At 43.7% G+C, this 26,890-nt stretch overlaps 1 protein-coding gene and 1 long non-coding RNA gene across 34 annotated transcripts in view; one reads left to right on the top strand and one right to left on the bottom strand.

The window, feature by feature from the left end:
- trol (terribly reduced optic lobes) overlaps positions 1 to 26,890 on the bottom strand; it is a 531,158-nt gene that overhangs the window by 18,474 nt on the left and 485,794 nt on the right. For all 33 annotated transcript variants that reach the window (XM_075888764.1, XM_075888744.1, XM_075888745.1 and 30 more), the window contains 6 exons: positions 26,012 to 26,194; positions 23,407 to 23,556; positions 18,071 to 18,379; positions 15,245 to 15,466; positions 14,661 to 14,908; positions 3,133 to 3,310 (listed from right to left, as the gene is read on the bottom strand). In XM_075888764.1, the coding sequence (XP_075744879.1) occupies positions 3,133 to 3,310; positions 14,661 to 14,908; positions 15,245 to 15,466; positions 18,071 to 18,379; positions 23,407 to 23,556; positions 26,012 to 26,194 (1,290 nt within the window). The remainder of the gene's footprint in view (positions 1 to 3,132; positions 3,311 to 14,660; positions 14,909 to 15,244; positions 15,467 to 18,070; positions 18,380 to 23,406; positions 23,557 to 26,011; positions 26,195 to 26,890) is intronic.
- Positions 21,744 to 24,884, top strand: LOC142803576 (uncharacterized). The gene is made up of 3 exons (XR_012894175.1): positions 21,744 to 21,883; positions 23,477 to 23,546; positions 24,745 to 24,884. It is a non-coding gene; the product is annotated as an uncharacterized LOC142803576 (long non-coding RNA).

Below are 26,890 nucleotides of genomic sequence, written 5' to 3'. Positions count from 1 at the left end.
CCATGTGAACCACTTAAAATGGCCTCTTGCCAGAGGAAATAGGATAAGAAATCCTTCCTGCTTTCTGGAACAAAGCTTATTGTTTATACACTGAAAGCGCTGTGATATATGCTTACAATTATAGTTTCGCATGCGTGGAAACCAGATGCTCTTTTGTATCTTGGATACTGTTCTGTAGAGCGCAAAATGTTTCATCAAGCCGTGGAACTGCACTGCCAATTCTTTAATGTGCCACTCTCAAAGAGTAGGCCCCCGGTCCATTACTCAGACCAGGATGAATTTACATTTAGATGAGGAGCATTTTGTTCGTGGGTATGTCACACGTCCGGCGTCTGCACTCCACTACGCAAGTGCGACTTTTATTCTTCCCTCTCTCCAACAACTTCTCTCCTACCACCTGTTAGAACTCGCTTCCCCATTGTGCATCCCCTCCCCTCTCTCTCCTCTCCTATGCTGCCCTCTCCTGCCTTGCGATACTCACTCTCCCCTCTTCCCTATGCTCAGTCTCCCCTCTTCCCTAGGCATTCTTCCCTATGGCGTCTCACTAAGGCAACGCAGAAAGCATTTGCTAGCATGTTTTGATTGAAGAAACCATTCACTGGCAACCCCGTATATGTAGGCACTGAATCTTGACCTCCACGGTAGTGCCGGTGGGAGATTTATCTTAAGCATTGTTGAACCGTGAAAAATTCACAGTGTGCGCATTACCTAAAAAAATGCCACGCCTGTGCAGAAGGCGCAGCACAGTCACAGCGAAAGGTAGAAGAGTGGCCTTTCAGTGCTTTTTCTTAACACTCATTTGGTAACTGCTGCAAGCACACTTGCTGGGCACCCACTACAACATTGATAATAATAATTTATGCTATTTTTCATCATTCTTCTGAGAAGTGCTGTATCTGCTAAACACTTGCAAGAAATTTCGTGCCAACTGTTCATGCAGAGGCTGACGACGATGAGGAATTACGCCTGAAGTGGGTATGCGCCACAGTTAATAGGTGTCCAAAACAAGCTTTTGTAATGGGTTGGAGCAATAGACGACCCACTCGTTACACTATGTGCATTGTGTGACGCCTCGTTGTTCTTTTGCTGTTCTAAAACGCTTTATTGCTCATATTAACGCGATTCCCTTCCCGACATCAAGCCTGCCTAAGGCAAGTCGTGAACAAGTCCCAAGCACCGGCGTGGCTCAGTGGTAGAATACTGGGCTGGCCCGCAGCGGACCCGGATTCGAGCCCCACTGTGTCCTTGGTACTAGGTTTTTTCTTAATTCGCTATAGTGGTTATGGACACCCCCAGCTGCGGTGGACAACTACGGCGCCGCACGTGACCCGAGTTTTGATCTCATAACCGCTTTCGCAGTAAAAATGCACCATTTTCCTAAAGAAGACCAGGGGGTGATGCAAAGCATTGTTCACACGATGCATGGTAACAAACCGGGTTAACAACGTAACAGCACGCAAGGTTCTCCACAAAGGTAACACCACCGTTGAAAACACCATTGAAACTCCACACGATGCTCTGCATCACCCCATGGCCACTTTCGAGAAGAATGTGTAATTTTTGAAAAATTCACTGTAATTTACTTGTAGCGTAATGCAATAAACTTAGATGTTTTTTTTTTCTTTCACGGAATTGGTTGCGTTGATGCTTTCCAATATAACTGCCATGTCCAGCCATAGCTTTTCTGGCTAGTGCGGGTTATGTTCACAGCACCCTTCAAGAACAAGAGGATAGTCGGCTGCTGAATGTTCCTGCCCCTAGACATGCAAGCAGCTTTGTGAATAATGTGTTTTCCAGCTTTTAAATCATTTTTAATAATTATGAGAAAAGACACCTAGAAGTGTATAAGTGTTTGGTTTCAAATATAATATCCTCTACTCTTTCATTTTTCGCTGGCTACCTACAACATCCTAATCCTCATTCTAATCCTATCAATTTTGACAATCGTCACGGGTCAATTTTCATTAGATTTGGTCACAAAGAAAAAAATTGACATCCAACTGACTTCAGCATAAAGCAACCAAGAAAACTTGAAATCGTGATTAGGCTGATCAACCATTACATGCTACTTCTTATCACCAGGCTGCCAAAGCAGACCAAAAAGCTAGCAGATTTTAATGCAAGGACACAATAATCGACAGCTCAAAGTACACTGACATATGGCAATGCAGAACCCCAAAAGGTGAACAAAAGGGGTGTATGACAACTTCTTTTGTTTTATGAACCTTCCTCAGATGAAATGATTTGCTCATAGTCAGTTTAATAGAAATTTAACTTTGTGTTTCTCAATGGGTGATCATTCTAAAGCAAGCACTTGGATGTTACCGAGTCAAATCTGTTGGTTGGATATGGGCATGCTCCACTCGAGATAGCACAAGAAGTTCATGCACCTGTCACATAAACTGGTTTTCGAAACTATTCCCATTGCTGGTTTTATTTTTCAATGACCATTGCTGCAAAGTGCAGTCAAGGCTGCTTACACAGCAATGGAAGTCACATGTGTTGCTTGGTCCATTTCTGCCCGAATCAGTGACTTGGCAGTGGAGCAAGTTGCTCTGAAACTATAGAGTTTCCTATAAATGCACCAGAGAGCACTTTGGGGCCAGTGGGTATAGGAGCTACAAAGCATGTGAATGATGGGTAGTACTTGGGTTTGTCTAAGCTTTGTTGTTTTGGCTCCGTGGCTTTGTTTGGCTTCGTGTGGCCAGGAGTCTCTTTGTCACAAGACGAAGTTCAGCAAATGTTCAGCAGTTTAATTTCACCACGTTAACCTTTTAAGGCTAACCAGTTCAGATCAGCTCATCAAGTTCTCAATGATCCATTATCTTATCCTAAACAAATGCCGACATGCAAGAGTAAGCAAAGCTGAAGAAGCGTTCGAAGCCGCAAGCACAAGATTGGGCAAGTCCATGCACTAGCCACCATTCTCATGGTGGCTGAATGATTGCTGTGCCAGGGTTCCCTCTAGTAAATACTGTAGAAAACTCCGTCTGACTGCAACAACCAGCGAAACATGTAAGCCGCTCCGGGCCGACCAGTGGAAAACACCATTAGCCACAATGGCGGGGGCAAAGAGGATGCTAGTTACCACTGTTTCATTTCAACAGGAACAAAAATACAATGTCTGCTCACCGCTGAAGCCTGCTTTGCAAAAACACTCAAAGTCATCTGCTTTGGGTCCTCGTTCCCTGCAAATGCCATGGTTCTGGCAAGGATTCTTTTCGCAAGGGGCTCTGCCACCACAGTCATCCACATTTGCTGCATCTACCACTGCACCAACCAAGTCCACACTGACATCATTCACTTCAATCTGTAAAAAGAACAACAGTAAAATAGCTCTGTTACTAAAATCACAAACAGGCATGCTTTTATAATAAGGACAGTGTGAGAAGCATGCTAGTCTCGTATTTGAATATATATGTTAACATCAGTGGTTTTCAGTAGGTTTGTGCAAGTAGTAAATTTTTAGCTTGCAACAAATAGTGACTTGGCCGAATATTTTCTAATCTAATTCGAATAGCACACAACATATAGTGTGAAAAAAAATTAGCTCCGTATCTGTATTTAAACTGCGAATGTCGTTGAAAGAGGATAGTCTTGTGTGTGGAGAGAGTGAACAAGACATTTATTTGATGTTCTGCGCAAGGAAATTGGTGAATGGTATTCTGGAGGCGCTGCGTTAGATTGTGCAGCGAAGGTGAACAAGCGCACCAAGTCACAACACACATGAGACATGAGCGCCATCTGGCAGTTTTCTTAGAAAACCAAATGCGTGGTTCTGAGACGGGTGTGCGCGCCCATCTCAGAGGTGATAAGGTGTAGAACGCAAGGCGAAGGGTAGGTGCCACCACCGTCTCGTCTTAGCAAAGCGTTGGAAACACTCGCCTTTTTGTGCAAGCGTTGCATGGTCGGTGCAGCGTGATAAGCGCTACGGCCCTTAAAATTATGTATGCCTTTTCTAGTAAAAGACGCACATGCAGAATATATACTAGTTTTATGATGCCCCAGACATGCGCAATAATTCTTTTTTAATTGACAATTACACAAGCATGAATGCTCAACCTTGAGCTACATTGATGGGCGCTGTGGATGGGGTCGACCGTTTTAAGTACTCGATCCTGTTAAAATTAAACAAACAGACAAATGCACAGACAGACAGACAGACAGACAAATGCACAGACAGACAGACAGACAGACAGACAGACAGACAGACAGACAGACACAGACAGACAGACCATAGTTTTTGCATCGAAGGTCCCCCAAAAAAGGACTATCGTCTTTAAAAATGAGCATATTTGTCATGACTAAACTATCATGTACAATATATTTTTTTTAATTCGAAAAGGCATGTGCAGATGTCATTCTTTTTGGTTCCAAGAAAAGTGCAAGCAATTTTGAATTGTAGCAGGATTTGACTTTTGGTAGAATATAAATGAGAACATGTAAAATACATTATGTTTTAATTCTTATTATACTTAGAGCATATAGAGCAAGCTTTTAAACTCAAGAAATCAATAATAAAATGTTCGTTTAATCTTGAAGTGGGACTTCCCCTGATTCACAATATAGCACCCCATCATTGCAGTGAAAAAATTGGGGGACCCCTTTAAGAGACAAACACGATAGCAATATCCTGTCCCTAGTGCATACTTCAACCACATATTGCATTCTTTTTATTGCATGATATTGCTCAAGAAGTTTATATTGCGAATTACTATAACATGATATAATAAAGTTTAAAGTGGCCTGTGTGGCTTCACTCTGTTTGCACAAGCCTAGTCTTCAGCCATACAGCTGTCACTTGGGGAGCCTGATAGACAAGATGAAGCGTGCCAGATTATGCTCATAGCAGCCAAAACACATAATTTACAATTCGGCTGCAACATATAAAATGGCTTATACAAGGCATTTCCAAAGAGGTATTCAAAAATTGTCGAAATCGGGGCTCATGAGCAAGTTATGGAGAATGCAACAGTTGAGTGACTTTTATTCATAATTTCTACCAGCAATTTCTGATCTGTAAACAGGGTGTCCCAACTACCAAGCACCAAGATATGAAAAAAATATGAATGGGACAGGGACACGAAGTTTCAGGTGTACGGAAATAATGAATTATATATTCATATTACTGTCATTTGCTGGCCAATAGAAACAAGAAGTATGCAGACCGATATAGAACTAAAAAGTTGATTATTTCCAGTCGATGTGCACAAGCAATCCAGTGTGTACTATGCAAACAATGCACTGAGTTTTAAAGAAGTAGAAACATGAATTATGGAAATCTTCGCACTATTGCTTAATTAAAAACAGAGGTGACCAGAACACTGAAGGAGCATTGTGGAGTCTCAAAATGCACTGAATACCCATATTGTTACAGGCAAGGAGTTCTGTGAGAGGTTGACATAATTTCAACATGATGTGTGCCCTCTGCACAATAAAGATAGCCTGCTTGTTTCACCTTCGCTTCAGCTGCATTTGTCTCTAGGTAAAACATGAACTTGGACTTCATACAGAAAGCAGAGGCTTTTGTTATTAAAGAAAGAATATTTCTACTGACTGCACAAAGATAAACATGAATTGAAGTCCTAAAATTTTAAATATAAATTTTCAAAAATTAGTAAAACAAAATCTAAAACACAATCTTTGCAAATCTCACTTGACACCAAAAAAAAAATACATTTATTCTGGAAAAATTTGATCTATAAGTTTGCAGCTCTTGTATATTCACAGGCACTTTGACAATTTTGATCTGCTAGGCTTGTTCGAACAGTGAGTTTTAGGTCAGAAGCAAATTTGAAGAGAATAGTGATTTTGATCGAATAATTTCAAATCGAATTCGAATGATATATACAGTGTGTTCTAAGCAATGTGTCCACTATTATGCAAAAATGACAGGAAGGAAGTATCTGCACACTGCCTGTGGCGTTCTCTTGACTGTAACAGAAGGCGCCTTCAGATGTGAACAAACATTTATTATGGCAGTAATTGTCTCATATATTTAATCTCGGAAGCGCTTGCAAATGGTTGGACTGAGAGATAGACACAGGACGCGAGTGCGGCGATACAAACACACTTTATTCAAAGGACGGATGATGCAAGTACACAAAACTAACATTAAAGCCCTCAATAACACTCAATACTATAATACAGTTAAACCTGAATATAACAAAGTTGACGAATTCCCGTAAAAATTTGTTATAAAGAGTATTTTGTTATATGCAGGTCTGGTACGAAAATTCATAAAATGAATGCACAAATTAAACAAAAGAACTGAAGGCAGAGCTAACCCAAAACACTTAATTAGCGGTAAAAAACTGCATTATTATTGCAATAGCAATTAGATGGACACTCTCGGCGGGTTTTTGTTATCGCTGTCATGTTCCGTAACAAGTCCAAGATCATAACATGCCCCTTCACATCGTAACTTTTATCAGCGGGTAAAAGCGCACGAGCGCTGCTGGAGCAAAGATGAAATGAGCCAACCTATCTCTGTCGCCTTGAGCACGCATACGATAGCACCCTCCTCCCCACCCCTCGTGCTAGTATCATCATCTAATGCCCGAACGGGAAAGAAACCACCAGTCTTGAACGAGCACGAAAAAACATGGGGGGGCAAGGTGGTCGCTAGAGTAGCAACAGTTATTGAACTTTGATTTTAAGGGCCCGGTAGTGATCGCTAACACATGCGCCATCTCAGCAAGCAGCAGTGCACTTTCAACATGAAGAAACTGTGTGAAAAGAGCACTTCTCTTTGGAGTAGCCATATTCGCCTACACCAGCTTTTTTGTAAGAGTTCCGTGATATTGCATTCAAAAGAGTTGGCTGGCAGCCCTACTTCGTATGACATTACAATTTGTGGCTATCGCATTCATTGCATTGCATTCAATGAGCCGTTATGTAGTTCCCAAAGCTAATCGGCTAAACTACGGTTCCACAAACTCACGGCGCGGCCAAGACGGAAGCGCCCAACAAGTTTACCTCCGAAAATTCGTTGCTGTCCCAGTGGTCTCTGAAAGTTTCCATCAGAGCCTAATCTGACATCCCCTAAGTGAAGACTCAGCTGTCGCATTAACACGCATACACACACAAAAGATAAAAAAAAGAAGCACTGTCATATACACAAAGAGAATGATGTTAGATGAGGAACTTGCTCGAATATAATAGGGTAACCCGAGAATCCTTCGTACACATATGCTATTATTATATCTTGATTGACAACGACACTATATATATATATATATATATATATATATATATATAGTTGCAGAAAACGAAGTAACGCTGGCCCCGGTAGAATAAAGAAAAATAGAGTACGACGCACGTTGGTTTTGCACGGTATATTCTGACTGACGTTTGGGCTGTAGGACCAGCCTTTGTCAAAGGCTGGTCCACCAACAAAAACGTCAGTCAGAATATACCGTGCAAAACCAACGTGCGTTATACTCCATTTTTTCCTATATATATATATATATATTACATACACAATGTTTATTATTTATAATAGCATGCACTTATACATTTTGGTGTACATGTGGCCAAGCGGTGACCAAGTGTGCTCACTGCATGAGCTCCTGGTGAAGAGAAAGAAAGCCGACGTGCCGAGAGTGCTGTGCACTGCCATGAGCAACAGCACCCCATGTAGTGAGCATTTTTATAATCTCCTTAAAGCCGTCGCCTTGAAAAGCAGCGCGCGTTCGCGCATGACCAGACCAAACACCACTAACAACCTCCTTTTTTCCTCTCTCACATTCCTTTCTCTCCCCTACTACCCATCCCACATGACCTCCTCAGAAAGACAGTTAGCACAACCCCCTTCCCTCTTCACTTCTCTTTCTTTCAAATCTACATCGAGGAGGCAAGCCCGCGGGCCATCGAAAACTTGGCACCTTGGGGAACGGCACGCCATCTAGTGAGAATTATTAGAATCACTGGAGAGGCAACCTTGAGTGCGACCGCAGTAGTGTACAGGCAACACTGACACGAGCAGAAGGAGCAAGCTCCTAAAAGCAAATTTGCTGAACATCGTCAGGGGCCACACCAAGCGCGCAGAGTAAAACCATGCATGTGTGCGCAGCATCAAAAATGAAGAGCAAACGATGCAGATACTGCGTAAAACTATTCGGTAAAGGCAAGAGCCCTCCATATGCAGCGCAGCCCCACATGTGAAGCAAAGTAAAAGCAAGGCACTGCCAACATAAGAGTAGTTTTTTTTTTGCTGTCAGTTCGGACGGAGAGGAGGGCACGTCAGCGCATGCGCCTGAGGTCACAAGAACAGCGGTAATGCCGGCTCGAGAGGCACAGGCCTACCTTGCACAAAAAAAAATGGCAGCATATACACGGGGTGAATGATGGAGAGTGGGGCGAAGCATCCGTCCGTCTAATCGTTCTTGCTTCCGTCCGTCCATGCGTCCGTGTGTGTGACCGTCCGTGCATGCGTCTGTTCGTGCATCCGTCCCTGTGTTCGTCCATGCATCCGCCCCTGCGTCCATCCATGCGTCCATACGTCGGTGCAGCCATTCGTGCATCCGTCTATGCATCTGTCTGTGTGTCCGTTCGTCCATCTAGTCAACACTCCAAGTACCACCATCTCGCATCTTTTCATCATATATGCATTCGTCTGTGTGACCGTCCAAGTATCCATCCGCCTATCCATGCGTGCGTCTGTTTGTGCGTCCGTCCCTGTGTTCGTCCATGCATCCACCCCTGCGTACGTCCATGCGTCCATCCACCCGTACAGCCATCCGTGCGTCCGTCCATGCATTTTTCTGTGTGTCGGTTCGTCCATCTATTCAACACTCCAAGTACCACCATCTCGCATCTTTTCATCATATATTCCCCATATAGAAGCACCGCCATCCAGCGGACATTCCAAGGACTAAACGAGAGGTGGCACACACACACTTTCTTACGGCTTGCACTTCTTGTCAACTTCCCACCTTTAACCACCTCGAGTTCATGGTATATACTAGTTTACTGTATTCATGGCACTGCGGCCCAATGCTCGCCAAACCTTTCTAAAACCAAGGAGGTTACGCCCAGCGAGTATAAACTCGCAATCTTTTCTTGTCAGATAGTGCTCAATGTACATGCCAATGGCTGCTAATTGGGAATGAGAGATAGGAGAATTCGGCTTTTAGTTAACGTGCACTCTGCAAATTTTTTATTGTTCAACAATGCACAGGAGAAATCTCCCACTGGCACCACCTTGCAGGTGAAAGCGTAAGACTGGTTACGCACTACGACGAGGGACGAATGGGTGCCGCTTTAAGGAGCTTCGCCCCTAAAACGAGAGCTCACTCTTGCGTGGAAGTCGCCGGTGCCACAAGTGCGCCGCTGCGTCGCCCTTTGTCGGCAAGGGGGCAACCGCGGAAGATACATGCTCGTGCCAAAATGACGAAATTTAGGCCGAAATTCCCGATTGTTCAAGCCGAAAATTCGCTATATCGAGGATGTCTTCAGCTGTTACTTTCTTACATAGAGGTCACAAATACATGTGCCTCTATGGGGTAACAGGTGGCGAATAGAAAAATGTTACTTCGTTACATCGAGGAATTCGTAATATGAAGGTTCTTTATAAGCAGGTTTAACTGTATCTTAATAACAATTCCCTACATGAGCTAACACAAACTGGCTGTAGCTCAATTCCAATCTATTACTAGCCCTAGCCACTAGCCTTAGGCCAATATGCATCAACAATACAATGTCCTTATAGTTTGTCACGTTGCGACTCATTGCCCCTTGCAATGTCGACGTTTCATCGAGTCTTCCGTTGTTGATTGGCTGCTCCCCATCTTATGGTCACCGCCGATTGCTCCCACTACACAAACTGCTCATCCTCATCGCCACCGGCGTCTCGGCCCTTGTCTCGATTTTAAGCCTCGCTAGGCTCCGCTTGTCAGGGACTCTCCCCCCCACCTTGCTGACACGTCCACTCGGCTGACTGGTGTGGGCTGCTCCCTTCCTAATGCGAAGTGGGGAAGCTGCAAGTCTACCAGAAACTGCTTGGCAGGATGTGGCAAGTCCGGGCAGCCTCACTCAGAACTATCTCCGAGGTCGACGGCAACTTCCCAAGCACTTTGTGCTGACATCCTTCAGAACTAGGCAGTCATGCTGCTCCTGTCGAGGTAGCGACGCTCAGTTCCCACGTTCTCGTAGCTCGGCGTCCCAACACACTGTGCCAGCTCATCCTCTGAAATTTTTCTTCTCGGATCGAGTCGTGTGCCATGAGCCTTTCTCCGACCAATCTCTTGCATCTACGTGGCTGGTGCCCGTGCACTTGGGTGACTGTCATGTCCTCATGCACCGTCGCGGCGCTTCCACATTCAGCATGCACCTCGTGCCTTCTCTTTACTTATCACAGTAATTATAGAAATTAGCAAAATTGACTTTTTAACCACTGGAAATGAGCGGTCTAGTCAAATAGGTGAATTCAAGTCCTTGCTGCGATTGTTTGCAGCAACTTAAAAATTTTTGAAGGACGGCCACTGGTAATCTCCGTGGGGCCATAACATTTAGGTAGTTTAGCAGACAAAAAATGAAATTGACACACAAAACAGCGCATCTACCATTCACATCAAAAACTCCCTTAATGACGACACTGTTTCCTTTGCATCGAGGGAGGAGTGTAAGCAAGCGTCAAGAAGCAGCATTGCAATGGGAAAGCACTGCCATGAAACAAAGTAATGGTTGGTACAAGCGAAAAAAAAACAACAGTGTGTTATTGAGAGTGTTCTTGCTAAATTAGCCAGATTTTATGTACCCGTGGTGATTACCAGTGGCCGCCTTTGAGAAATTTCAAAGTGGCTGTGGACCATTTGCAGCAAGGATGTGAATTCGGCCATTTAACTCGACCACTTATATCCACTGGTTTAAAATTCATTTGTGCTGATTCCTATATTTACTGTCATAATAAATGTATGTACACGTGGTAGATGTCTTCTGTCACAGTAAAGGGAATGCCACAGGGGACATGCAGATACTTCCTTTCTGTAATTTTTCAATAATTGTGGACACATTCTTCAGAACACCCTGTGTATTGCATAGTACTATAAATAAAAATTGGTGTACTTGTCATACCCAACCTGCACAATGTTTTTTTAGCTGAAATGAGGCTTGTGCAAATGACATTTTTTTGTATCACAGGAAGTGGAAGTAACTTTGTATTGTAGCAGGCTATGACGTTTGGTGGAGTGCAAGTAACAGCCTGTAAAGTATGTTAAATTTTAAAATTTACTGCGCTTGGAGCATATAAGTTGGTATAACAAAATTTTAGACTTAAAAAATGAATCAATATGAGGATAATACCTTCATTTAACTTTTAAGTGGAGCTTCGTGGCAGAGCAGCTCTTTTGTGATGTGTTTTGATAGCTTAGCACCATTTTACTGCTGTAAAACCTTTTTTACAGAAGACTACTATTCAAGTACCTACAGTTGAATAGGTGCTTTCACAATTTAGCACCCTTATGGGTTAATTTTGAATAATTTGGAATTTTCAATAATACAAATTTGAGTTGAAGTGAATCCAAATACTGCATTATTCGTTCGAATATTCGAAGCATTTGAATATTTGCACAAGCTCACTATCTACAGTATCTATCTATCAAGCCACCTATGTCTGGGCACTTTGATGGTCATCTCCATAATTTGACATGCACCGAAAAATTCCACAGGGACATTTCTCCATGACAAACACCGTAAAAAAGTCATTACATGAATAACGCGAGCTACTTGTCACGTACGTCAAGAAACTCCTCCCTTCAGTCAGGTGTGGCACATAACTATATACCATGGCTTATGAAATGCAGGCATAAGCCACAGGTTGTATTAGGGTGTACTAGAATAGGGGAGTGGGACCACTGGAGCAGGCTGCAGGCGGCACGGTTGAAGCAAAATGCGCAGAAAATTTGCGGTGGCACTACAGTCACCTTCACTTGAAGCTCCAGCTTATCCTAGTTGTTGCCCCTAGAGCAGTGGCCAGCAGCACCCGTGGTGACTGAAAGAGCGCCAAGCTGTCGTCTGCCCAGTGCGGCATCGTCTGCACGACGCACCACCACTCGTGCATTGTTTTTACCATTTGTTCGCTAGCTACTTTCAACCTTGTTAGTGCGAAGCGTTCCCTGCTGCTATTAGCCATGAGCAGGGTGTTTAGCGAAATTAACACAGTGCCTCCCCTTACTTGATTTATTGGCAACACTTGGTGTGATGCCATCCACGGCTTTGCACGAACAGTGCAGGATGAGCTTAAGATGTGACTGATGGGCGCGACAGCTGGCGACGCCGAAGCTGCCACCACCAGCCACCACGCGTGGCCGTAACTATGCCGTAACCATGGTAACCTTCAGGTGAAGGCAACAAAGGCGCCATCTTCATTTAATAAAAAAATGCTTCAGCGCAGAGCCCTGTCTGGACCTGTTCCCTCATTCTAGAATACTCTAGTTCGTATCAAGCCAGGAATGGCGATAAGAAACTTAAAAAAATCTTTGCTCAATCATATTGCGGAGGTTTTGTCACTGATTATGCAGAGATTATGCAGAGGAAAAATGGTAGGTGTAACCTTAAGAGACAAGAAGAGAGCAAGCAGAGTGGATTAGGGAACAAACGGGGGTTAAGGATATCATAGTTGAAATAAAGAAGAGGAAATGGACGTGGGCCGGGCATGTAGCGCGTAGACAGGATAACCGCTGGTCATTAAGGGTAACTAACTGGATTCCCAGAGAAGGGAAGCGGGTTAGGGGGAGACAGAAGATTAGGTGGGCAGATGAGATTAAGAAGTTTGGGGGTATAAATTGGCAGCAGCAAGCACAGGACCGGGTTAACTGGCGGAACATGGGAGAGGCCTTTGCCCTGCAGTGGACGCAGTCAGGCGGACGATGATGATGATGATGATGATGCAGAGCTGGCATTGGCAGTTTTGTCTGTGAGGAATATCTTAGAGAAATGAAAAAATTTAAAATCACGGTTGCACAGTCTCAATAGAACGCAAGCATTCTGTGTGGAAGTCCAATAGTATTTGTCCACAGAGCTATTTCAGAGCTTGAAACTGCTTAAGCAATAGACCCCAAAATGATGTCATATTGCGACAATGTCCACTGTTGTTGCAGTGTTTGCTATTGACATTTGTAGCAATGTAATAAACATTACATATTAGCCCCTACGGCTCGCCAAACTGTGCTCAGCCATCCATCAACCCGAACAAATATGGCAAAAAACATTTCTTATGATGTGCCTGTCATCGCACTGTAGCATGAAGTTTATTTAAAACTCACATCTGCACTATAAGATGAGTAATGACTAGGCTTGTGCAAATAGTGAATTTCAGGTTCAAAGCGAATAGTAATTTTGGTCAAATAATTTCAAATAGAATTCGAATGGTATGTATGACATATAAAAAAAGAAGGGAATATTTATCATGACCACACTACCCTGCACAATGTTTTTTTCTTTTTAATTAAAATAGGGTCTCTTTGCAAATGCCTTTGCAAAAGTCAAACCAATTGTGAGTAGTAGCGGGACTTGAGTTTCGGTAGGATGCGAGTGATAACCAGTACGAAACATAACATTTTAAAATATATAATACTACAGAGCATATCAGCCATCATAACAAGCTTTTAAGCTTCCTAAAATAATGAATTTATTTGAGGGTAATACATTTATTTAAAGAGGCCCTGCATCACTTATTCAAGTGGCCATGGAATGGATTCACTATAAAAGCTTACTGCTTCACGAATTCACCGCCGCTAACTTTTTAAGACCCGTTTAGTATGAGTGGAGTTGCAAAGATTTGTTTCACACTGGGATTGCATTTTCTCTTCTCGTCCCGACGAAAGAACTGGAAGCTAAACAGGGAGGGATGGCACGATGAAAGAAAATACGTCACGTGCGCCTCGTGAGCTTGAGCAGTTTTTCTTTTTTTTTATTGATCAAATAGGCAGCCTTTTAATGCAATTGCACACATATGCATGGACAAGTGGTGGCCTATCACAGAAGTCTCAGTAACGACCGGGCGCGCCATGCTCAATTCAGCCAATGGCTTTGACAAGTGATTTTTGAGCTTGTTGGGACATTTGCCGAGATGAGAGAAAGTTTTAGTTGACTGAGAATTTATTGTGAATTGTAAGCCACAAGCTGCAATGTAATATTTGGTTCGCATCTTTTTAGTAGCCTCGACTGCCGATCGCAGCGTTTTCTGACCATGCTTAATAAGTGTTGACTGGCCCCTTAAAATTTGAAAAGGAACTTCGCGGCAGAGCGAATTTCCCCTGAATAGGTGTTTTCACGGCTTAGGGCCGCTACACTTTAGTGAAGCCATCTTTAGAGGTGGTTACATGCAGATTAATATTACATCTATTCGTTCATTACGAATACTTCGAATATTTGCACAAGCCTAGTACAGACGTCACTGTAGTTGACGTGCCTGGTAAGCCCACAACAAATCCCATTTCCAGGGGGAAACCCCAGAAAAAAATTCCTAGTGCCTGCTCACGATACTGCACCCATAACCCTCAGAATGCACAGAGAAGTATGTTCACTGATTACCAACTGCTCTGCAGGTCATCTGACTGCCAGAATTCTAGGTGTCTGCCGAGTTTTCTTTTTTTGTTTGTACCATATCAAACAAGTCAACCTTGAATACTATTAGAATGAGTAGTGTGTTGGCTTACATGTGCAACGCAGCCCTCAAATCCATGTGACACACCAGCATCTGGGTTAACCTTGACCTTGGTCTTGTCCACACCACCAACATACATGGGGGTATTGAGATTCACTCCTTGCGTGTGACCGGGTGAGCGTCCCATTTCTCTATGGCCGTCATTCACCACCAGTTCACCATTCTGAGCATGCCTTGATGCAGACAGGGTGATCCACTCATTTGCCCGAAGCCGTTCAGGATGCCTGATTATCGCTGGGCCTGCAAAAGTTAGCACACAGGACAGCAACAAAACATTGGTTATCAAGCAAGCATAAATTCTGTTTTCCGAGAGGAAAAACACAAGATACATTGCCAAACAACAGGATATGGCACCAAAAAGTGAGCCGAGCAATGGCAACAAGGCCATCTCTCACTCTTTCTATGATACAGGATCCTAGATAGGCATTCTCATATGATAAGTGATTATTGCTTCATTACTTGGACAGCAGGAGTGAAGCCTCAGCTTTTTTGTAATGCCTTTCCGACAACTAGGTTGCCGACTTCCTCTCCCCTCACGGTACAGGCACGACAAAATGCGACAAGTAGAATGCTCACCTGAACCCGTGTCAAAACGAAATTCCACACTTCCATTGCGGATTCCAATGGAGGTAAAGTCTCCTTTCTGGTCGGGGTACTGGGCACAGTAGACTAGCAGGCAGTCATCCAGGTTGTTTGGCTTGATCTTCATGTTTACCTTCAGGCTGCTTTGGGAGTTCTTCGGAGTTGGGTATGCCGCAAAGGCATCATCAGCAAATGCAGGTTCCACAATGGACACCTCTGTAAAATTTGAGACAATAGGTAGCCACGTGTAGCTGAACAAGCACTCTGTCTATAGTGCAGCACAGATGCTACCTCTACCCATGCTAGTACATTCAAAATATCTATGCAGAACCTATGTGTAGGCACAATTCTTTTTAGGTTCCAATTTTACATTCTAAGCAGCACTAGTGCAAATGAAACATAAATTTATTACCTAATCACTTATGAAGAAGTTCTCTTAAGTACAAATTAACAGCGTGAGTACAGCACATGAGGATGGAAAAAAACTATGATGGTCAGTAGTACTGATCATGTAAAAATTGCTATTGGAACCTGAAGGTCAGACAATACTGATTTTGGTCATGTGCATGTTATGGTCGTAATCAATATAAATGAATCATTGTAGGTTAGCACTGTTCATTATGCACATCAATGTTATGTTCTCTTTACTATACACAAGCCTTCCTGCCGAAAGGCTTGTAAGAGTGAAATCAGACTTCACAACAAAGTCGCAATCAACACAAATGCATCTTCATTATAAAAGATATTATTTGCAAAGATACATTTGTTATACACTCATATTCTTGAAAAAAGTGGTCACTAATTCGATCATTATACAGTCGAGCCCAGTTATAACGAACCTCAGCCTGACGCGGCATCTGTTCGCTGTATCCCGAAGTTTGTATTAAATGAAACACTATATTTAAGAAAGTTGTGAGTGAGAACACAAACTTTTTTGCCCCAAAAAGTCTGTGATGCATGCGTTTAAAAGAGAAGAAGCAATAAGGGCGGTCTCAAGTTTATTTAAAATGGCAGCGTGCTCGTTCGCCGAGGTTCGTAGCATAAGCTGCATGAGGCACTGGCTCCAAAGTTTTGTCGTTCTCGCAACCGATTCCTCACTCTTGCCGCGTACTTCATTCACAATGCCTTAATACGCGGTGTCGGCATCATCACCAGCTGTAATGAAACCATCGCAATAGATGTCCCACCCGCTCTCTCATGTCGGAGTCGACGGCGCGCTGCCACAAATCGCCGCCGCAGTGGTTCTGTTCGGAAGCTTCAGGCACGGCATCGGGCCCGACCTCGACAAAGTCGGCTTCGCGAAAATAGTTTCGCGTGCATATAGCCTTCACCGCCGCCCACGAAATATTCACTATCTCCACAGCTGAAAACTAGAACGCCCGAAGCGGCAAGGTGGCTGCCAGCTCGTCAACAGCTATGAGCAAGCGCTCCGCAACGCGGCACCTAACGCGCGAATTATGCCCAAGCCAAGCGGTCACACTTTCGGCGTTTTTGTTGAGTGGCAGGAAAAAGCATGCAAGTCCTCCCGTCTGCGATCCTGACCACACACGCACACCAAGAGCGAGCAAGACGCGCAACGCGACACACATTCCAGAACGCATGGAACAGCTCTGGGCCTGTTTCTGGTCAGAAAACAAAACTAATTCGAGCCAGCGTGGCTGGCGTCGCGAAGCGGTGGAGACAAGCGAAGGGGTTGTGATCAAGAGAGAAGAGCAGGTTTGCGAGAGAAGGGCAAGGAGTTACGATAGAGGGAAGAGATGAGAGGATACAGCGGGAAGGTGACCTTGAAAACCAAAACACGCAAGAAGGTCAGGTAGCTTGCTTGAAAGGTTTGCGAAATGCGCCACTCCCGCGTATAAAAACTTGAAAAGAGTGCCTGCGCACTCAGAGGTCAAAACACAACCGCCTGGATCAGCGTGCACGGCGGTGTTAAAAAAATCGGCCGCAGTGGTCAAAAAATCATTTGTTGCGTCGGCAGGTTTGCGTGGTAGCCTCCCCGACTTCGATATTTCACGATTATTGCCATGCAAATTAACAGCCGTTTTCGTGCTTCCACACACGTGTAGAGGGCATGCTAAGCCGAGTGTGAAGTGAGCGAGAAGAGGTCCTAAACACGAAACGAATCGCGAATTGTCAGAATCGGTGGGGTAGCATACGCGCATGCACTAGACGCAGACGATCGGATAGAGTCCGTGGCCGACGATATTGGGAAATGGTCTGGTCACTCCAGACCAACGATGCAAACGACAGTACCAGCGATCAAAAAAGAGGGGAGATGGTGGACAGGTCTTTGAAAGATCGGTGGCAGTGTGAAAACACGGGCCTCGTCTGGCGATGCGGGGTGCTCCAAGTAGCGGGGGGGGGGGGGGGGGGCAAAGAACGAAGGGGTGCGCAAAAGAAAAAAGCAGTCGGGGAGAGCGGCAACTAAAGGGGCACGAAGGCAGGGTCGGCATTTAACAATAAGAATGTATGGGCACCTCGCCGATGCCTGATCGGTGGTCGAAAGTGGTTTCCCGGGAAGTCGGGAAAGCGCCGACCCCGTTCGCTGTAAATGATCGGCGACGCTCAGAGATGTTCGTTGTAGGTGTGATTTTGTGCCATTAAACCAATATATATTTTCACGGTCATGTGGATATTGTTCGTTTTTTGTGAAAGTTTGTTTTAAGTGGGGCCGTTACATGTGGGCTCCTCGACTGTACTTGTATAACATCACGGTGTGACCACAAGTGCTCACACTGCAAACGAGATTGCCGGCATATGTGAACATATAAATATATATAGTTTATTCGTAATTTTAAGTTCCCTCAAATGGAGGTTTACCTTTTTCACATCGAAGGCCTGTTCGTCCAAAAGGACAGTAGCAGTCAAATCCTCCACTTGGTCGGTTTACACATCGACCTTCACCACAGATCCCGGGGTAACAGGCCTCACCGACCTTCTCACAATCGCGCCCCGAAAACCCTGGTGGGCAGATACAGCGATAGCCAGCCTCTGTGGGTGCCTCTTGGCAGACGCCATCATGCAAGCATGGGTTCAGGGAGCATGTCTCGCATGGTGTAGTGCCCACTTGCTCCGAGTCCTTCACCAAGTCCAAGGTGCGGCTGCCAAACTTGATTTCACTCACGCAGCCTGCATGTCACAATACATGCAACAAAAAATGCCAGTCAGGTGAACTGTAAACGTGCAGTATGCTATATTTCCATCATGTTCAAACAGTCTGAGCTCTTTGAAGGAGATTTATTGGCCCGACAGTAGTCAAACCACTATTAACAAAAGTGCAGAGTAGTTTGAACCTTGTCGTTATCAACCATCAATCTACATACTTTATTTCGTGGCAGCGCTTTCTTGTCGCACGGCTGCTCTTTGACGTTTGCCTATCCTCCTTTCCGATGCAAGGAAAACAGTGTCGTCATTGAGGGAGTTTTTGAAGTTAATGGTAGATGTGCTGTTCGGTGTGTCAGTTTTCCAGTGGCCACCATTCAGAAATTTTAAAGTAGCCATGAACTATTTCAAAGACTTCAATTTGCACTTTGACTCGATCATTTATTTCCACTGGTTAAAAAGTGTTAATTTTTATAATTACTGCCAAAGTTGACTTTTGTACGGATCTGAGGTTGCTTTCTGTCACTGTAAAGGAAATGCTGCAGGTTTCACACAGATCCCTCCTTTGTATATACTCGTATTCGAATTCGATGAATTTTAAAATATGGGGGATGGTCTATGGCTGCTGTCGTAAATGAGAACCAAACAGTTAATGGGCTCATGTTTCGAGCCAGGAACATAATTCGTGCAGAGGAAGTCCCCATTGCATTGGCAGCTTATCACCGCAGATTGCAAACCATGAACTCCAACTCTTGAGGGGCCTGTCATAACATCATAAATGGCTGTGTCGTGAACCCAGCCTACCAACTATTGCAACCTTCTGACTATCAGAGAATCCCTGCATCCCGCCATGTTGTCTTGGCTCCTGCTTACAAGGGACTCGAAGGGAATGAGGCTGCCGATGCTGACGCCCGCGCACTCTCTCACTGGGCATTCCCGCTCGCCTACCCCAATCTGGACGACCTCAAACTGAATCCAGTATATTCTTTCTGCAGAACTGTGCCACATTACCAATTCGATCATAGTCTCTAACCACGCCCATGCGAAGGCCTAAGCAAAGCGGAGGAGTGGCTTTTAGTCCAACTCTTCACAAACACTATGTTGTGCCCGGCAGCACACAAACACTTTGATCCTGCCTTTTCCAGCAGTTGCTTACTGAGGGGAGAAGTCTTCATCTACCACATGGTGTGGGCCTGCCCCTGCAACCATGCTGTACCCCCAGTGCCCAACCCTACCCAAGAGGAGTGGGAGGCGACCCTGCTTGGCTGTTCTGACCTTCAGGCCCAAAAGTCCTAGATCTGATGAGCCCAGGCAGCAGCCCACACCAACAGGATTCCGTACTAAGGATTCTCGCCCACTAGTTGTGAGTGCCATCCTCTTGTGAAGCGGTCCCTGTATACCTCGCTTGTTTCTCATAAATGTTTTTACCACCACCACAAGGTGACCGAGGATGCGTAATTGACGACGGTCACAATGACATTTTGCAGAATCTAGAATTAGGCCTGCTCATCAGAGCACATGGACAATGGTCAAGAGCCGGTGGAGATGACTGTCAAACGTTGGTGAAAAAAAAAAACAATAGCCTCATCTAGGTAACATAGTCATGTGGACTACTTAAAACCACAATGAAGAAAGTCCATCATGCATTAGAAGGTGGCTGGGCCATTACATAGTACGAAAGGCATATTAACATATTTGCGCAGTGCAAAACTAGGAGTAGTTACGACGTAACTACAGAAGAAGAGACAAGGAGAGAAAGGCATATTTTTGAATCGGTAGAGGCCATCGGACGTGACAAAACTAGTTCCTTCACGATCTCTGTCGTCGACTGTGATTTACCAGTAGCCAGAATGTAAACCGATCTAAGAGAGGTAACTGGCACCTAATGAGCAGTCTAGTACGTCATCGTTAAATGGAAGTGGGTAAATGTCCTTTTCCTAATGTTGTCCAGATAACGAATACCTGGAGAACCTTTACTAAAACAACAGGTGATGCCCATGGGCTGAAAGAGAGCTCGACTATGTCTTTGGAGAGCTTTTCTTTTTACCTCTGTATTACGTGACAATCTGCCCCTGACACACAATTGAGACACCTATGAATGAGTGGAGTATCACCAGTGTGAATCAAATGAGTAACAATGTTGATTCAACTTAGTGGGTGATTGCTAAAATCGAATATGTCTTCGGAGGACATCAAAACACTGCGGAGAGCATCAGCATAAGATCTTAGGTCAGGAGCTGTAATTTTGGCGAACCTGTCGTTAGATAGTAGAGTTGGAGTTCAGCGAACTCGTATGGTTGTTCATAGCTTAGAGCAGAGACTCCAAAGTCCGCCACAGGAACAACAAAGCGAGATCCAGGTGCACTCTCAAAAAGAGCTTGTAGAGCCAAGCCAAAGTTTAGAAGAGGAAGCAACGCACAGTTGTTGGAGCGTGTAATGATGGAGCTAGGGAGAGCTATTCGGCCCTCTAGCAGGACGTCATGAAGCGGGGCCACCACGTAATGACCATCACGAAGTGGTGGGCAAGGAGACATGAGCAGATAAGTTGCAGCATCAGATTGCAGTCGAACAAACTCAGTGCAGTGAAGTTGGGACTTGATATCCGCGGTGGTGTCAGTGCAGAACTGGAGAAGCGCCAGCCTCAGAATACCAGCGAAGCAGTCAATAAGCGCAGAATGAACGGTCAGAAAGTCCACTATGAGAATCACCTCGTGAAGGCACCCCACAAGTGCTTGGTGCTAAGTAGAACTAACGGATGTAACTTCCATGCTGGTACATCAGAAAATAAGGCACACCCGAACTTCAGTAAAGTACATCCGGAATGTACATCCAGTAAATCATTAGTAATGTGTCTCTCCACATGCCCCAATGACTATTACTAATCCTTTTGAGTAGGCCTATCGCACGTGACACTTTGGTCACTGTATGTTCATTATACACACGCCACTTGAGCTTTCCATCATAGATAATTCCGGGGTACTAAACTGTTTGCACTTGGGGAATGTCTGTTGCTGGAATGAGAGTGAAATATTTATATTGTCTTGTGAGGATAATGTTGTTTGGTCCCTGCAAGTTGTCTTTTTGACCACTTTACTTTTTTCACATCAATGTCACAATCACTACAATGTACTTAGAATGGTATGTCCCCTACACCTTCCTTGGCTACATTATCTACTTGTCACGAATTTTACCTTGGGAGCGCTTGCTGCAGATGAAGTTGGGAGCGAGACCCGAGTCAACGGTAACACGGCAAACCTATTCTAATATTACACAAAATGGCGAAAATCTGAACAAATCCTTAAAACACAAAAAATAAACACAATAACAAGCTATATAGTGAAACCAGAACCAACTTCAATCCGGGTCAAGTTCAACTCTGAGCCCTAATCTCTCTCTAGCAAAAATGGCGTTTTGGTAACGAAACATTTTTACAGTTCATCCTATTGTCATGTCAACTCTGTGTCCTTGCTGTGTGAAGGGTTCATCAAGTCTGTCATCGACGTCCTCCTCAAGCTCTTATGATCATCGTCGGTAGGTTCTGCCCAATGTGCCGTTTGTCTTCCTTGCCAGTGTCCCGGCTTTATCCGTCATTTTCGGCCCGCTTGGTCAAACCCACCTCGTCAATTGATGACTCCCTTTGATGACTGGTATGGGCTGCTACCATCCTAGAGCAAAGTGGAATGGCTGCAAGTCCACCAAAAAATGCCGGGCAAGGGTGTGGCAAGTCCGGGCAACCTCACTTGGGAGGAACTCGAGGTCGCCGGTCACTTCCCGGGCCTCTCATGCCGACATTCCTCAGAACCGGCTGTCTATGCTTCTCCCGTCACTGTAGCAACGCTGGTTTTTCGCGTTTTCCCAGCTCGAAGCCCGACAGCACAGTACCAGCTCATCCTCTGATTTTGCATCATGGCTCAGGTTGCGTACCACGAGCCTTTTTCTGACCAATCTCGTACATGAATGTGGCACGTCTGCCCACCATGGGGGTTTCGCGCACGTGAGCCGCTATACAGCACCCGGCACATGCCTCGTGCCCTCTTACCTATGACACTGGTGCTTTTAATTAGGTTAATGAAGGATTGTGCACTTGTGCCTTAATATGCTTCACTGCATTATAAGATTTTGTACAATTAAGCTTAGTCAAGTTAATATGCCATCGTAGGGAACTGACAACTGAACAAGGTGATAAGAATTTTTTTTAGAACACCACGAAATAAGATAGCAGCATAAGCTTGCTATCACATTCTGGAGGAGGGCTTGATAATATCTTTGGAGAGCGATTTTTCTACCTGTGTACTACGTGATTTGTTGCTGCTGACACACGATAGGGACACCTATGGGTGGTATTGGATAATATTCTGTGAGAGCCATCAACATTTTAAGGCATGCACGCATGTGGCTATTATTTGGTCAGTGGCTCATATAGCTTTTCAGAATCAATGCCTTTTTTGACAGCTTCATTCACAACACTCCCGTTTTGTTGGCATGTTGTATGTGCTTGAATTCTTACTAATACATTTTTAGTTGATTTATGTTGCTTTCGTGATTTGCGCATCTGACACTTGTTTCTTTTCTTTGTCTTTTTTTCTTGTCTTTATTCCTTTGTGTGTTATAAAATGTTGTACCCACCCCCTCTGTAATGCCCTACGGGCCCTGAGGGTATTCTAATAAATAAATAAATAAATAAATATTTCCAAGGACACAGCAAAAAACTCCATGCAAGTTCAGAGAAGCACATTTGAAGGGTGTCGTACAGCATTAAATATCTATCCAACCAAGATGGCAAGTTTGGTGAGTTGGTCAAAGCTAATTTTCTTCAAACAGCCTGCTACTAAATGACCTTTTTACAAGTTGCTCGTTCAGCAGCATACTGTTTCAACAATATGGTTTATCCACTGTGGTGGTGAATGGGAGTTCATTGTTTAGTCATGTACTTTTGTATGGGCTTTTCAAGGGCACATGATAACTCTGATGTAGCAAACATCTAGATTCACTTCCATATGTTCAACAATGTGCTAACACAACTTCACTAAACAAAAAAGATAAGTCGTGCTTACCCACAAAGCCAATGTTGTAGCCATTATCACGTGAGATTTTGTCAAAGCTTGGCACACTCCCCACAAACAGAGGCTGAGTCAAGTCCAACCCCATCATCCGTCCCTGAGATGTTCCGGTAACTTCCGACTGATCGTCAACAGTAAGTTTGGCTGCAATTAGCAATAAAAAAACACTGTAATGTTGGTTCAGTGTCACAAACAATATAGTGCACACATGTAAGCTAATAAATTTATCTAATGAACATTTATTTAACCTTCGAGTTTGTGCAGCACTAGAACTCAGTGGCTTAGCCTAGCATGCTGCTTCACACAGTCAGAATGATGACACTGCAGTAATTAAAACAGCGATTTTTGTTTCTTTCAGTCAACATTTTAACGAAAGTAGAGAGTAATTTAGTTTTTAAACATACATAAGCTTGCTGTTTATTGCCACAGATTTGCCGTAATACAGTTGAACCCCTTTATAAAAGGCATGCTCTGGGCAGCCATTCTTTTACATATGAGATGTCTCTTATATGCAGAGTACCTGGTATGCATTTTCATATCAACGCGTATTTTGCTGTAAGCACACTGGTGTCTCTTATACCAGTTTGTTTCATATATCTGTGTCTCTTATAATGGGCTCGACTGTATTTACGCATTTTAACTATCCTGTCTCAGTAATGAAGAACTGTGCAAAAACCACAGCGCATGCAAGAAAGAAACGACACCTGTGCAAACAAAGGCTGAGTCAAGTCCGTGGGTGTCTGTGTCTTTCGTGCGCTGTGTTTTTTTGCAAAAATTTTTGTTACTGAAATAATGCACAGTCTAGCCTTTAAATGTGTCAGCCAACTTAATGTAGTAATGCATGTCACGAAGACAAATGAGCTGTTATGATACAACTTCTAACGGAAAAAAAACATTCATGACTGCGTCTGCTGTGAACTATATTCACTGAAATTCTCATATAATTTTCATGCTAATAAATATTTTTGGAACACCTTTTGGAGTTTTTAGTAACAAGGCTGCCTTATTCATCAAGAGGCAATATTAAGCACCATTCTAAGTATTCACAAAATGACCTTTATTGAACTGAAGTACCTCTTCAATTTCCTGCTACAAAATATTTTGAAACCTTGAAGAATGAAAGTATCATTTTAGCCAAAAGAAAGAAAAAGATGAAAACTTGCGATGAGAAATATGCAAACATGGGTTCGACAAGTGGACTTGTCTTTTTGTGCTTTCAGCAGCAAGGCTGACCTGTTGGCGGCGCCCGAAATATCTTGTTTTAATTCTCGAAGTGTGATTACAAGGTGCTTTCAGGTGTGTGCTTCACAGCAAACTTGAACTTCTCGACAGTTACAGGCTTCAAGGTTTGTCAGCCACAAAGACCAACCATAGCAGGCACTCTGCAAGATCACAGCGTTCGGCGGTGGCTTCGCTACACTATGCAGAGGACACGTCATGTGTCGCTATGCATAGTGCATGTAGCACGAAATTTGCTATGCGCACCATGACGGAGCTGAAGTGAATGCTCATGCTCATGTGCCGCAGTTTGACCAGGCTACACAAGTATGTATATTGCACGAAACTGATTTCTTCAGTGTCAGCTTGACCAAGATTTAGAGTGCACATTTTGAAGCACTCCGAATTAACTCAGCACAAGCAATCTCTGTTAAAGTGTCTGCGTAAATGAGTAGCATTCTCTTATCACAAAGCAACAATTGGCCGAATAAGGCATGCACTTCTGAAAGATCAAGCAAGTATTATACCAAGGGTTGCCTCAGGAAACAAATACATTTTTATTCGCTAACTAGGTGCACTTCATTGCAGTGTAGGACTACTATGCTGTGAAACCACCTATCCAAAAGAGGAAATTCACACAGCTGCAAAGACACATCAAGTGTGCATATTACCTCCTACAGCTTGATTACTATAATTTCAAATTCAAGGCCTGTATACAGGCTTATTGCAATAGGTGCAGCAAGCTTGAAACCATAATGTATATTTCACCTCCTACAGCAGCTGCTGTTAAAAGCTGCTTGCACTTTGCTTCTAACCAAATTTGTGACATTTGTACAAGCTTTGTTCTAGTTTTTAAAAATATTGGGCAAGTAAGCTGGGTCATGACAAAAACAGCAATTTTTCTTTACAGTACCGTAAAGTACTAAATGTAGACTATTCAAATTATTTGATTCGAAATTAGATTATACACTATCACAATTACCTTTGAATTTACTTTGAACCTTGCATTTACTATTTGCCCATCCCTAATCCCTTTGAATAGCTAACAGCAACTACTGAAGTAATGGCCAACAAAAGTAATTTTGCATATAATTTTCACATAAAGTTTGGGGAGATCTTTTCATGTATAGATATTAACTGCTATAGATATAAACATAGCAAATAAAATTGATACTTATGACACTCTATAATTTACTTCAGTTACCAAAAAAATGCCAGCATTCTTATAAGCCTACTTTTGAATGGAATGCATGCAACCACCTTGTGCTTCAAGAACACAAGACATCACCATCCCAACAGGCTCACAACTCAAGAAAGGTTGTCACAAACAAGAACAAAAAAAAAAGGTGCAAAAAGTTGAGCTTAGCCGTGCGAGGCTCACCGTCTTTCTTCGTTCTGCTGATCTGAACAGTGTGCCAGGTGTCCATCTGCACTGGCTGATGGCTTCTCAGGTATCCAACACCTGAGCCTAGCTCAAATCGGAACTCCACATAGCCCTTGGTCAGACCTACAGATATGAAGTCTCCACTGCCATCCTCCTGTTGGCCATTATACAGAAGTAGCCCTGCAGAAAATAATGGACATATCAAGTCTCGCTTTACGCTTCACAAATGTTTTCAAGAATTCGCATATATAATTATTGCTGCAATCTTTTTAATGTGCGCACTGCAGCATTTTAACATGTAGCATCACATGTTTGGTATGTCGAGAAATTCCATGGAGAACCAGAAAACTGTTTTCAGCTAAGTGTTTCATGAGAATAGAAAATAATGGAGTATATACTTTGACCAGAGTTTCTAGAGATTGATGCACTGATACTTTAGTCATAAGCAGCACAATACAGTTAAACTTGCTTTTAATGAACCTCCATATAATGAATTCCTCGATATAACCAAGTTTTTGTATTATCAGCCATTACTCCACAGAAGCACATACATTTACGACTATGTAACAAAGTAACAGTGGAAGACAACCTTATATAAATAATTTTTGCTATGGACAATCCAAGAGTTTTGTCTCAGATTTTGTCATTTTGGAAGGAGTATGCATCTTCCACGACTGCCCCGCCACCGACGAAGCAGCTGCGGCGCGCTCATGGTCCCAGCGACTCCCAGGCGAGAGCGAGCTCTTGTTATTGCGAGCGGGTGTGCGCGAGGCGGGCCTGCGCCCCATCAGCAGATATTGCCAATGTTCTCGTTGCCGCGGGTGCATACGTAGATGTGCCCTCCTCCTCCAAAAAAGAAGAAAACTACTTTCACGT

This window comes from Rhipicephalus microplus, chromosome 3 (genome assembly GCF_043290135.1).
Source record: "Rhipicephalus microplus isolate Deutch F79 chromosome 3, USDA_Rmic, whole genome shotgun sequence".
In the NCBI taxonomy this organism is placed as follows: Eukaryota; Metazoa; Arthropoda; class Arachnida; order Ixodida; family Ixodidae; genus Rhipicephalus; species Rhipicephalus microplus.
This window is presented reverse-complemented; position numbering and strand designations above follow the sequence as displayed.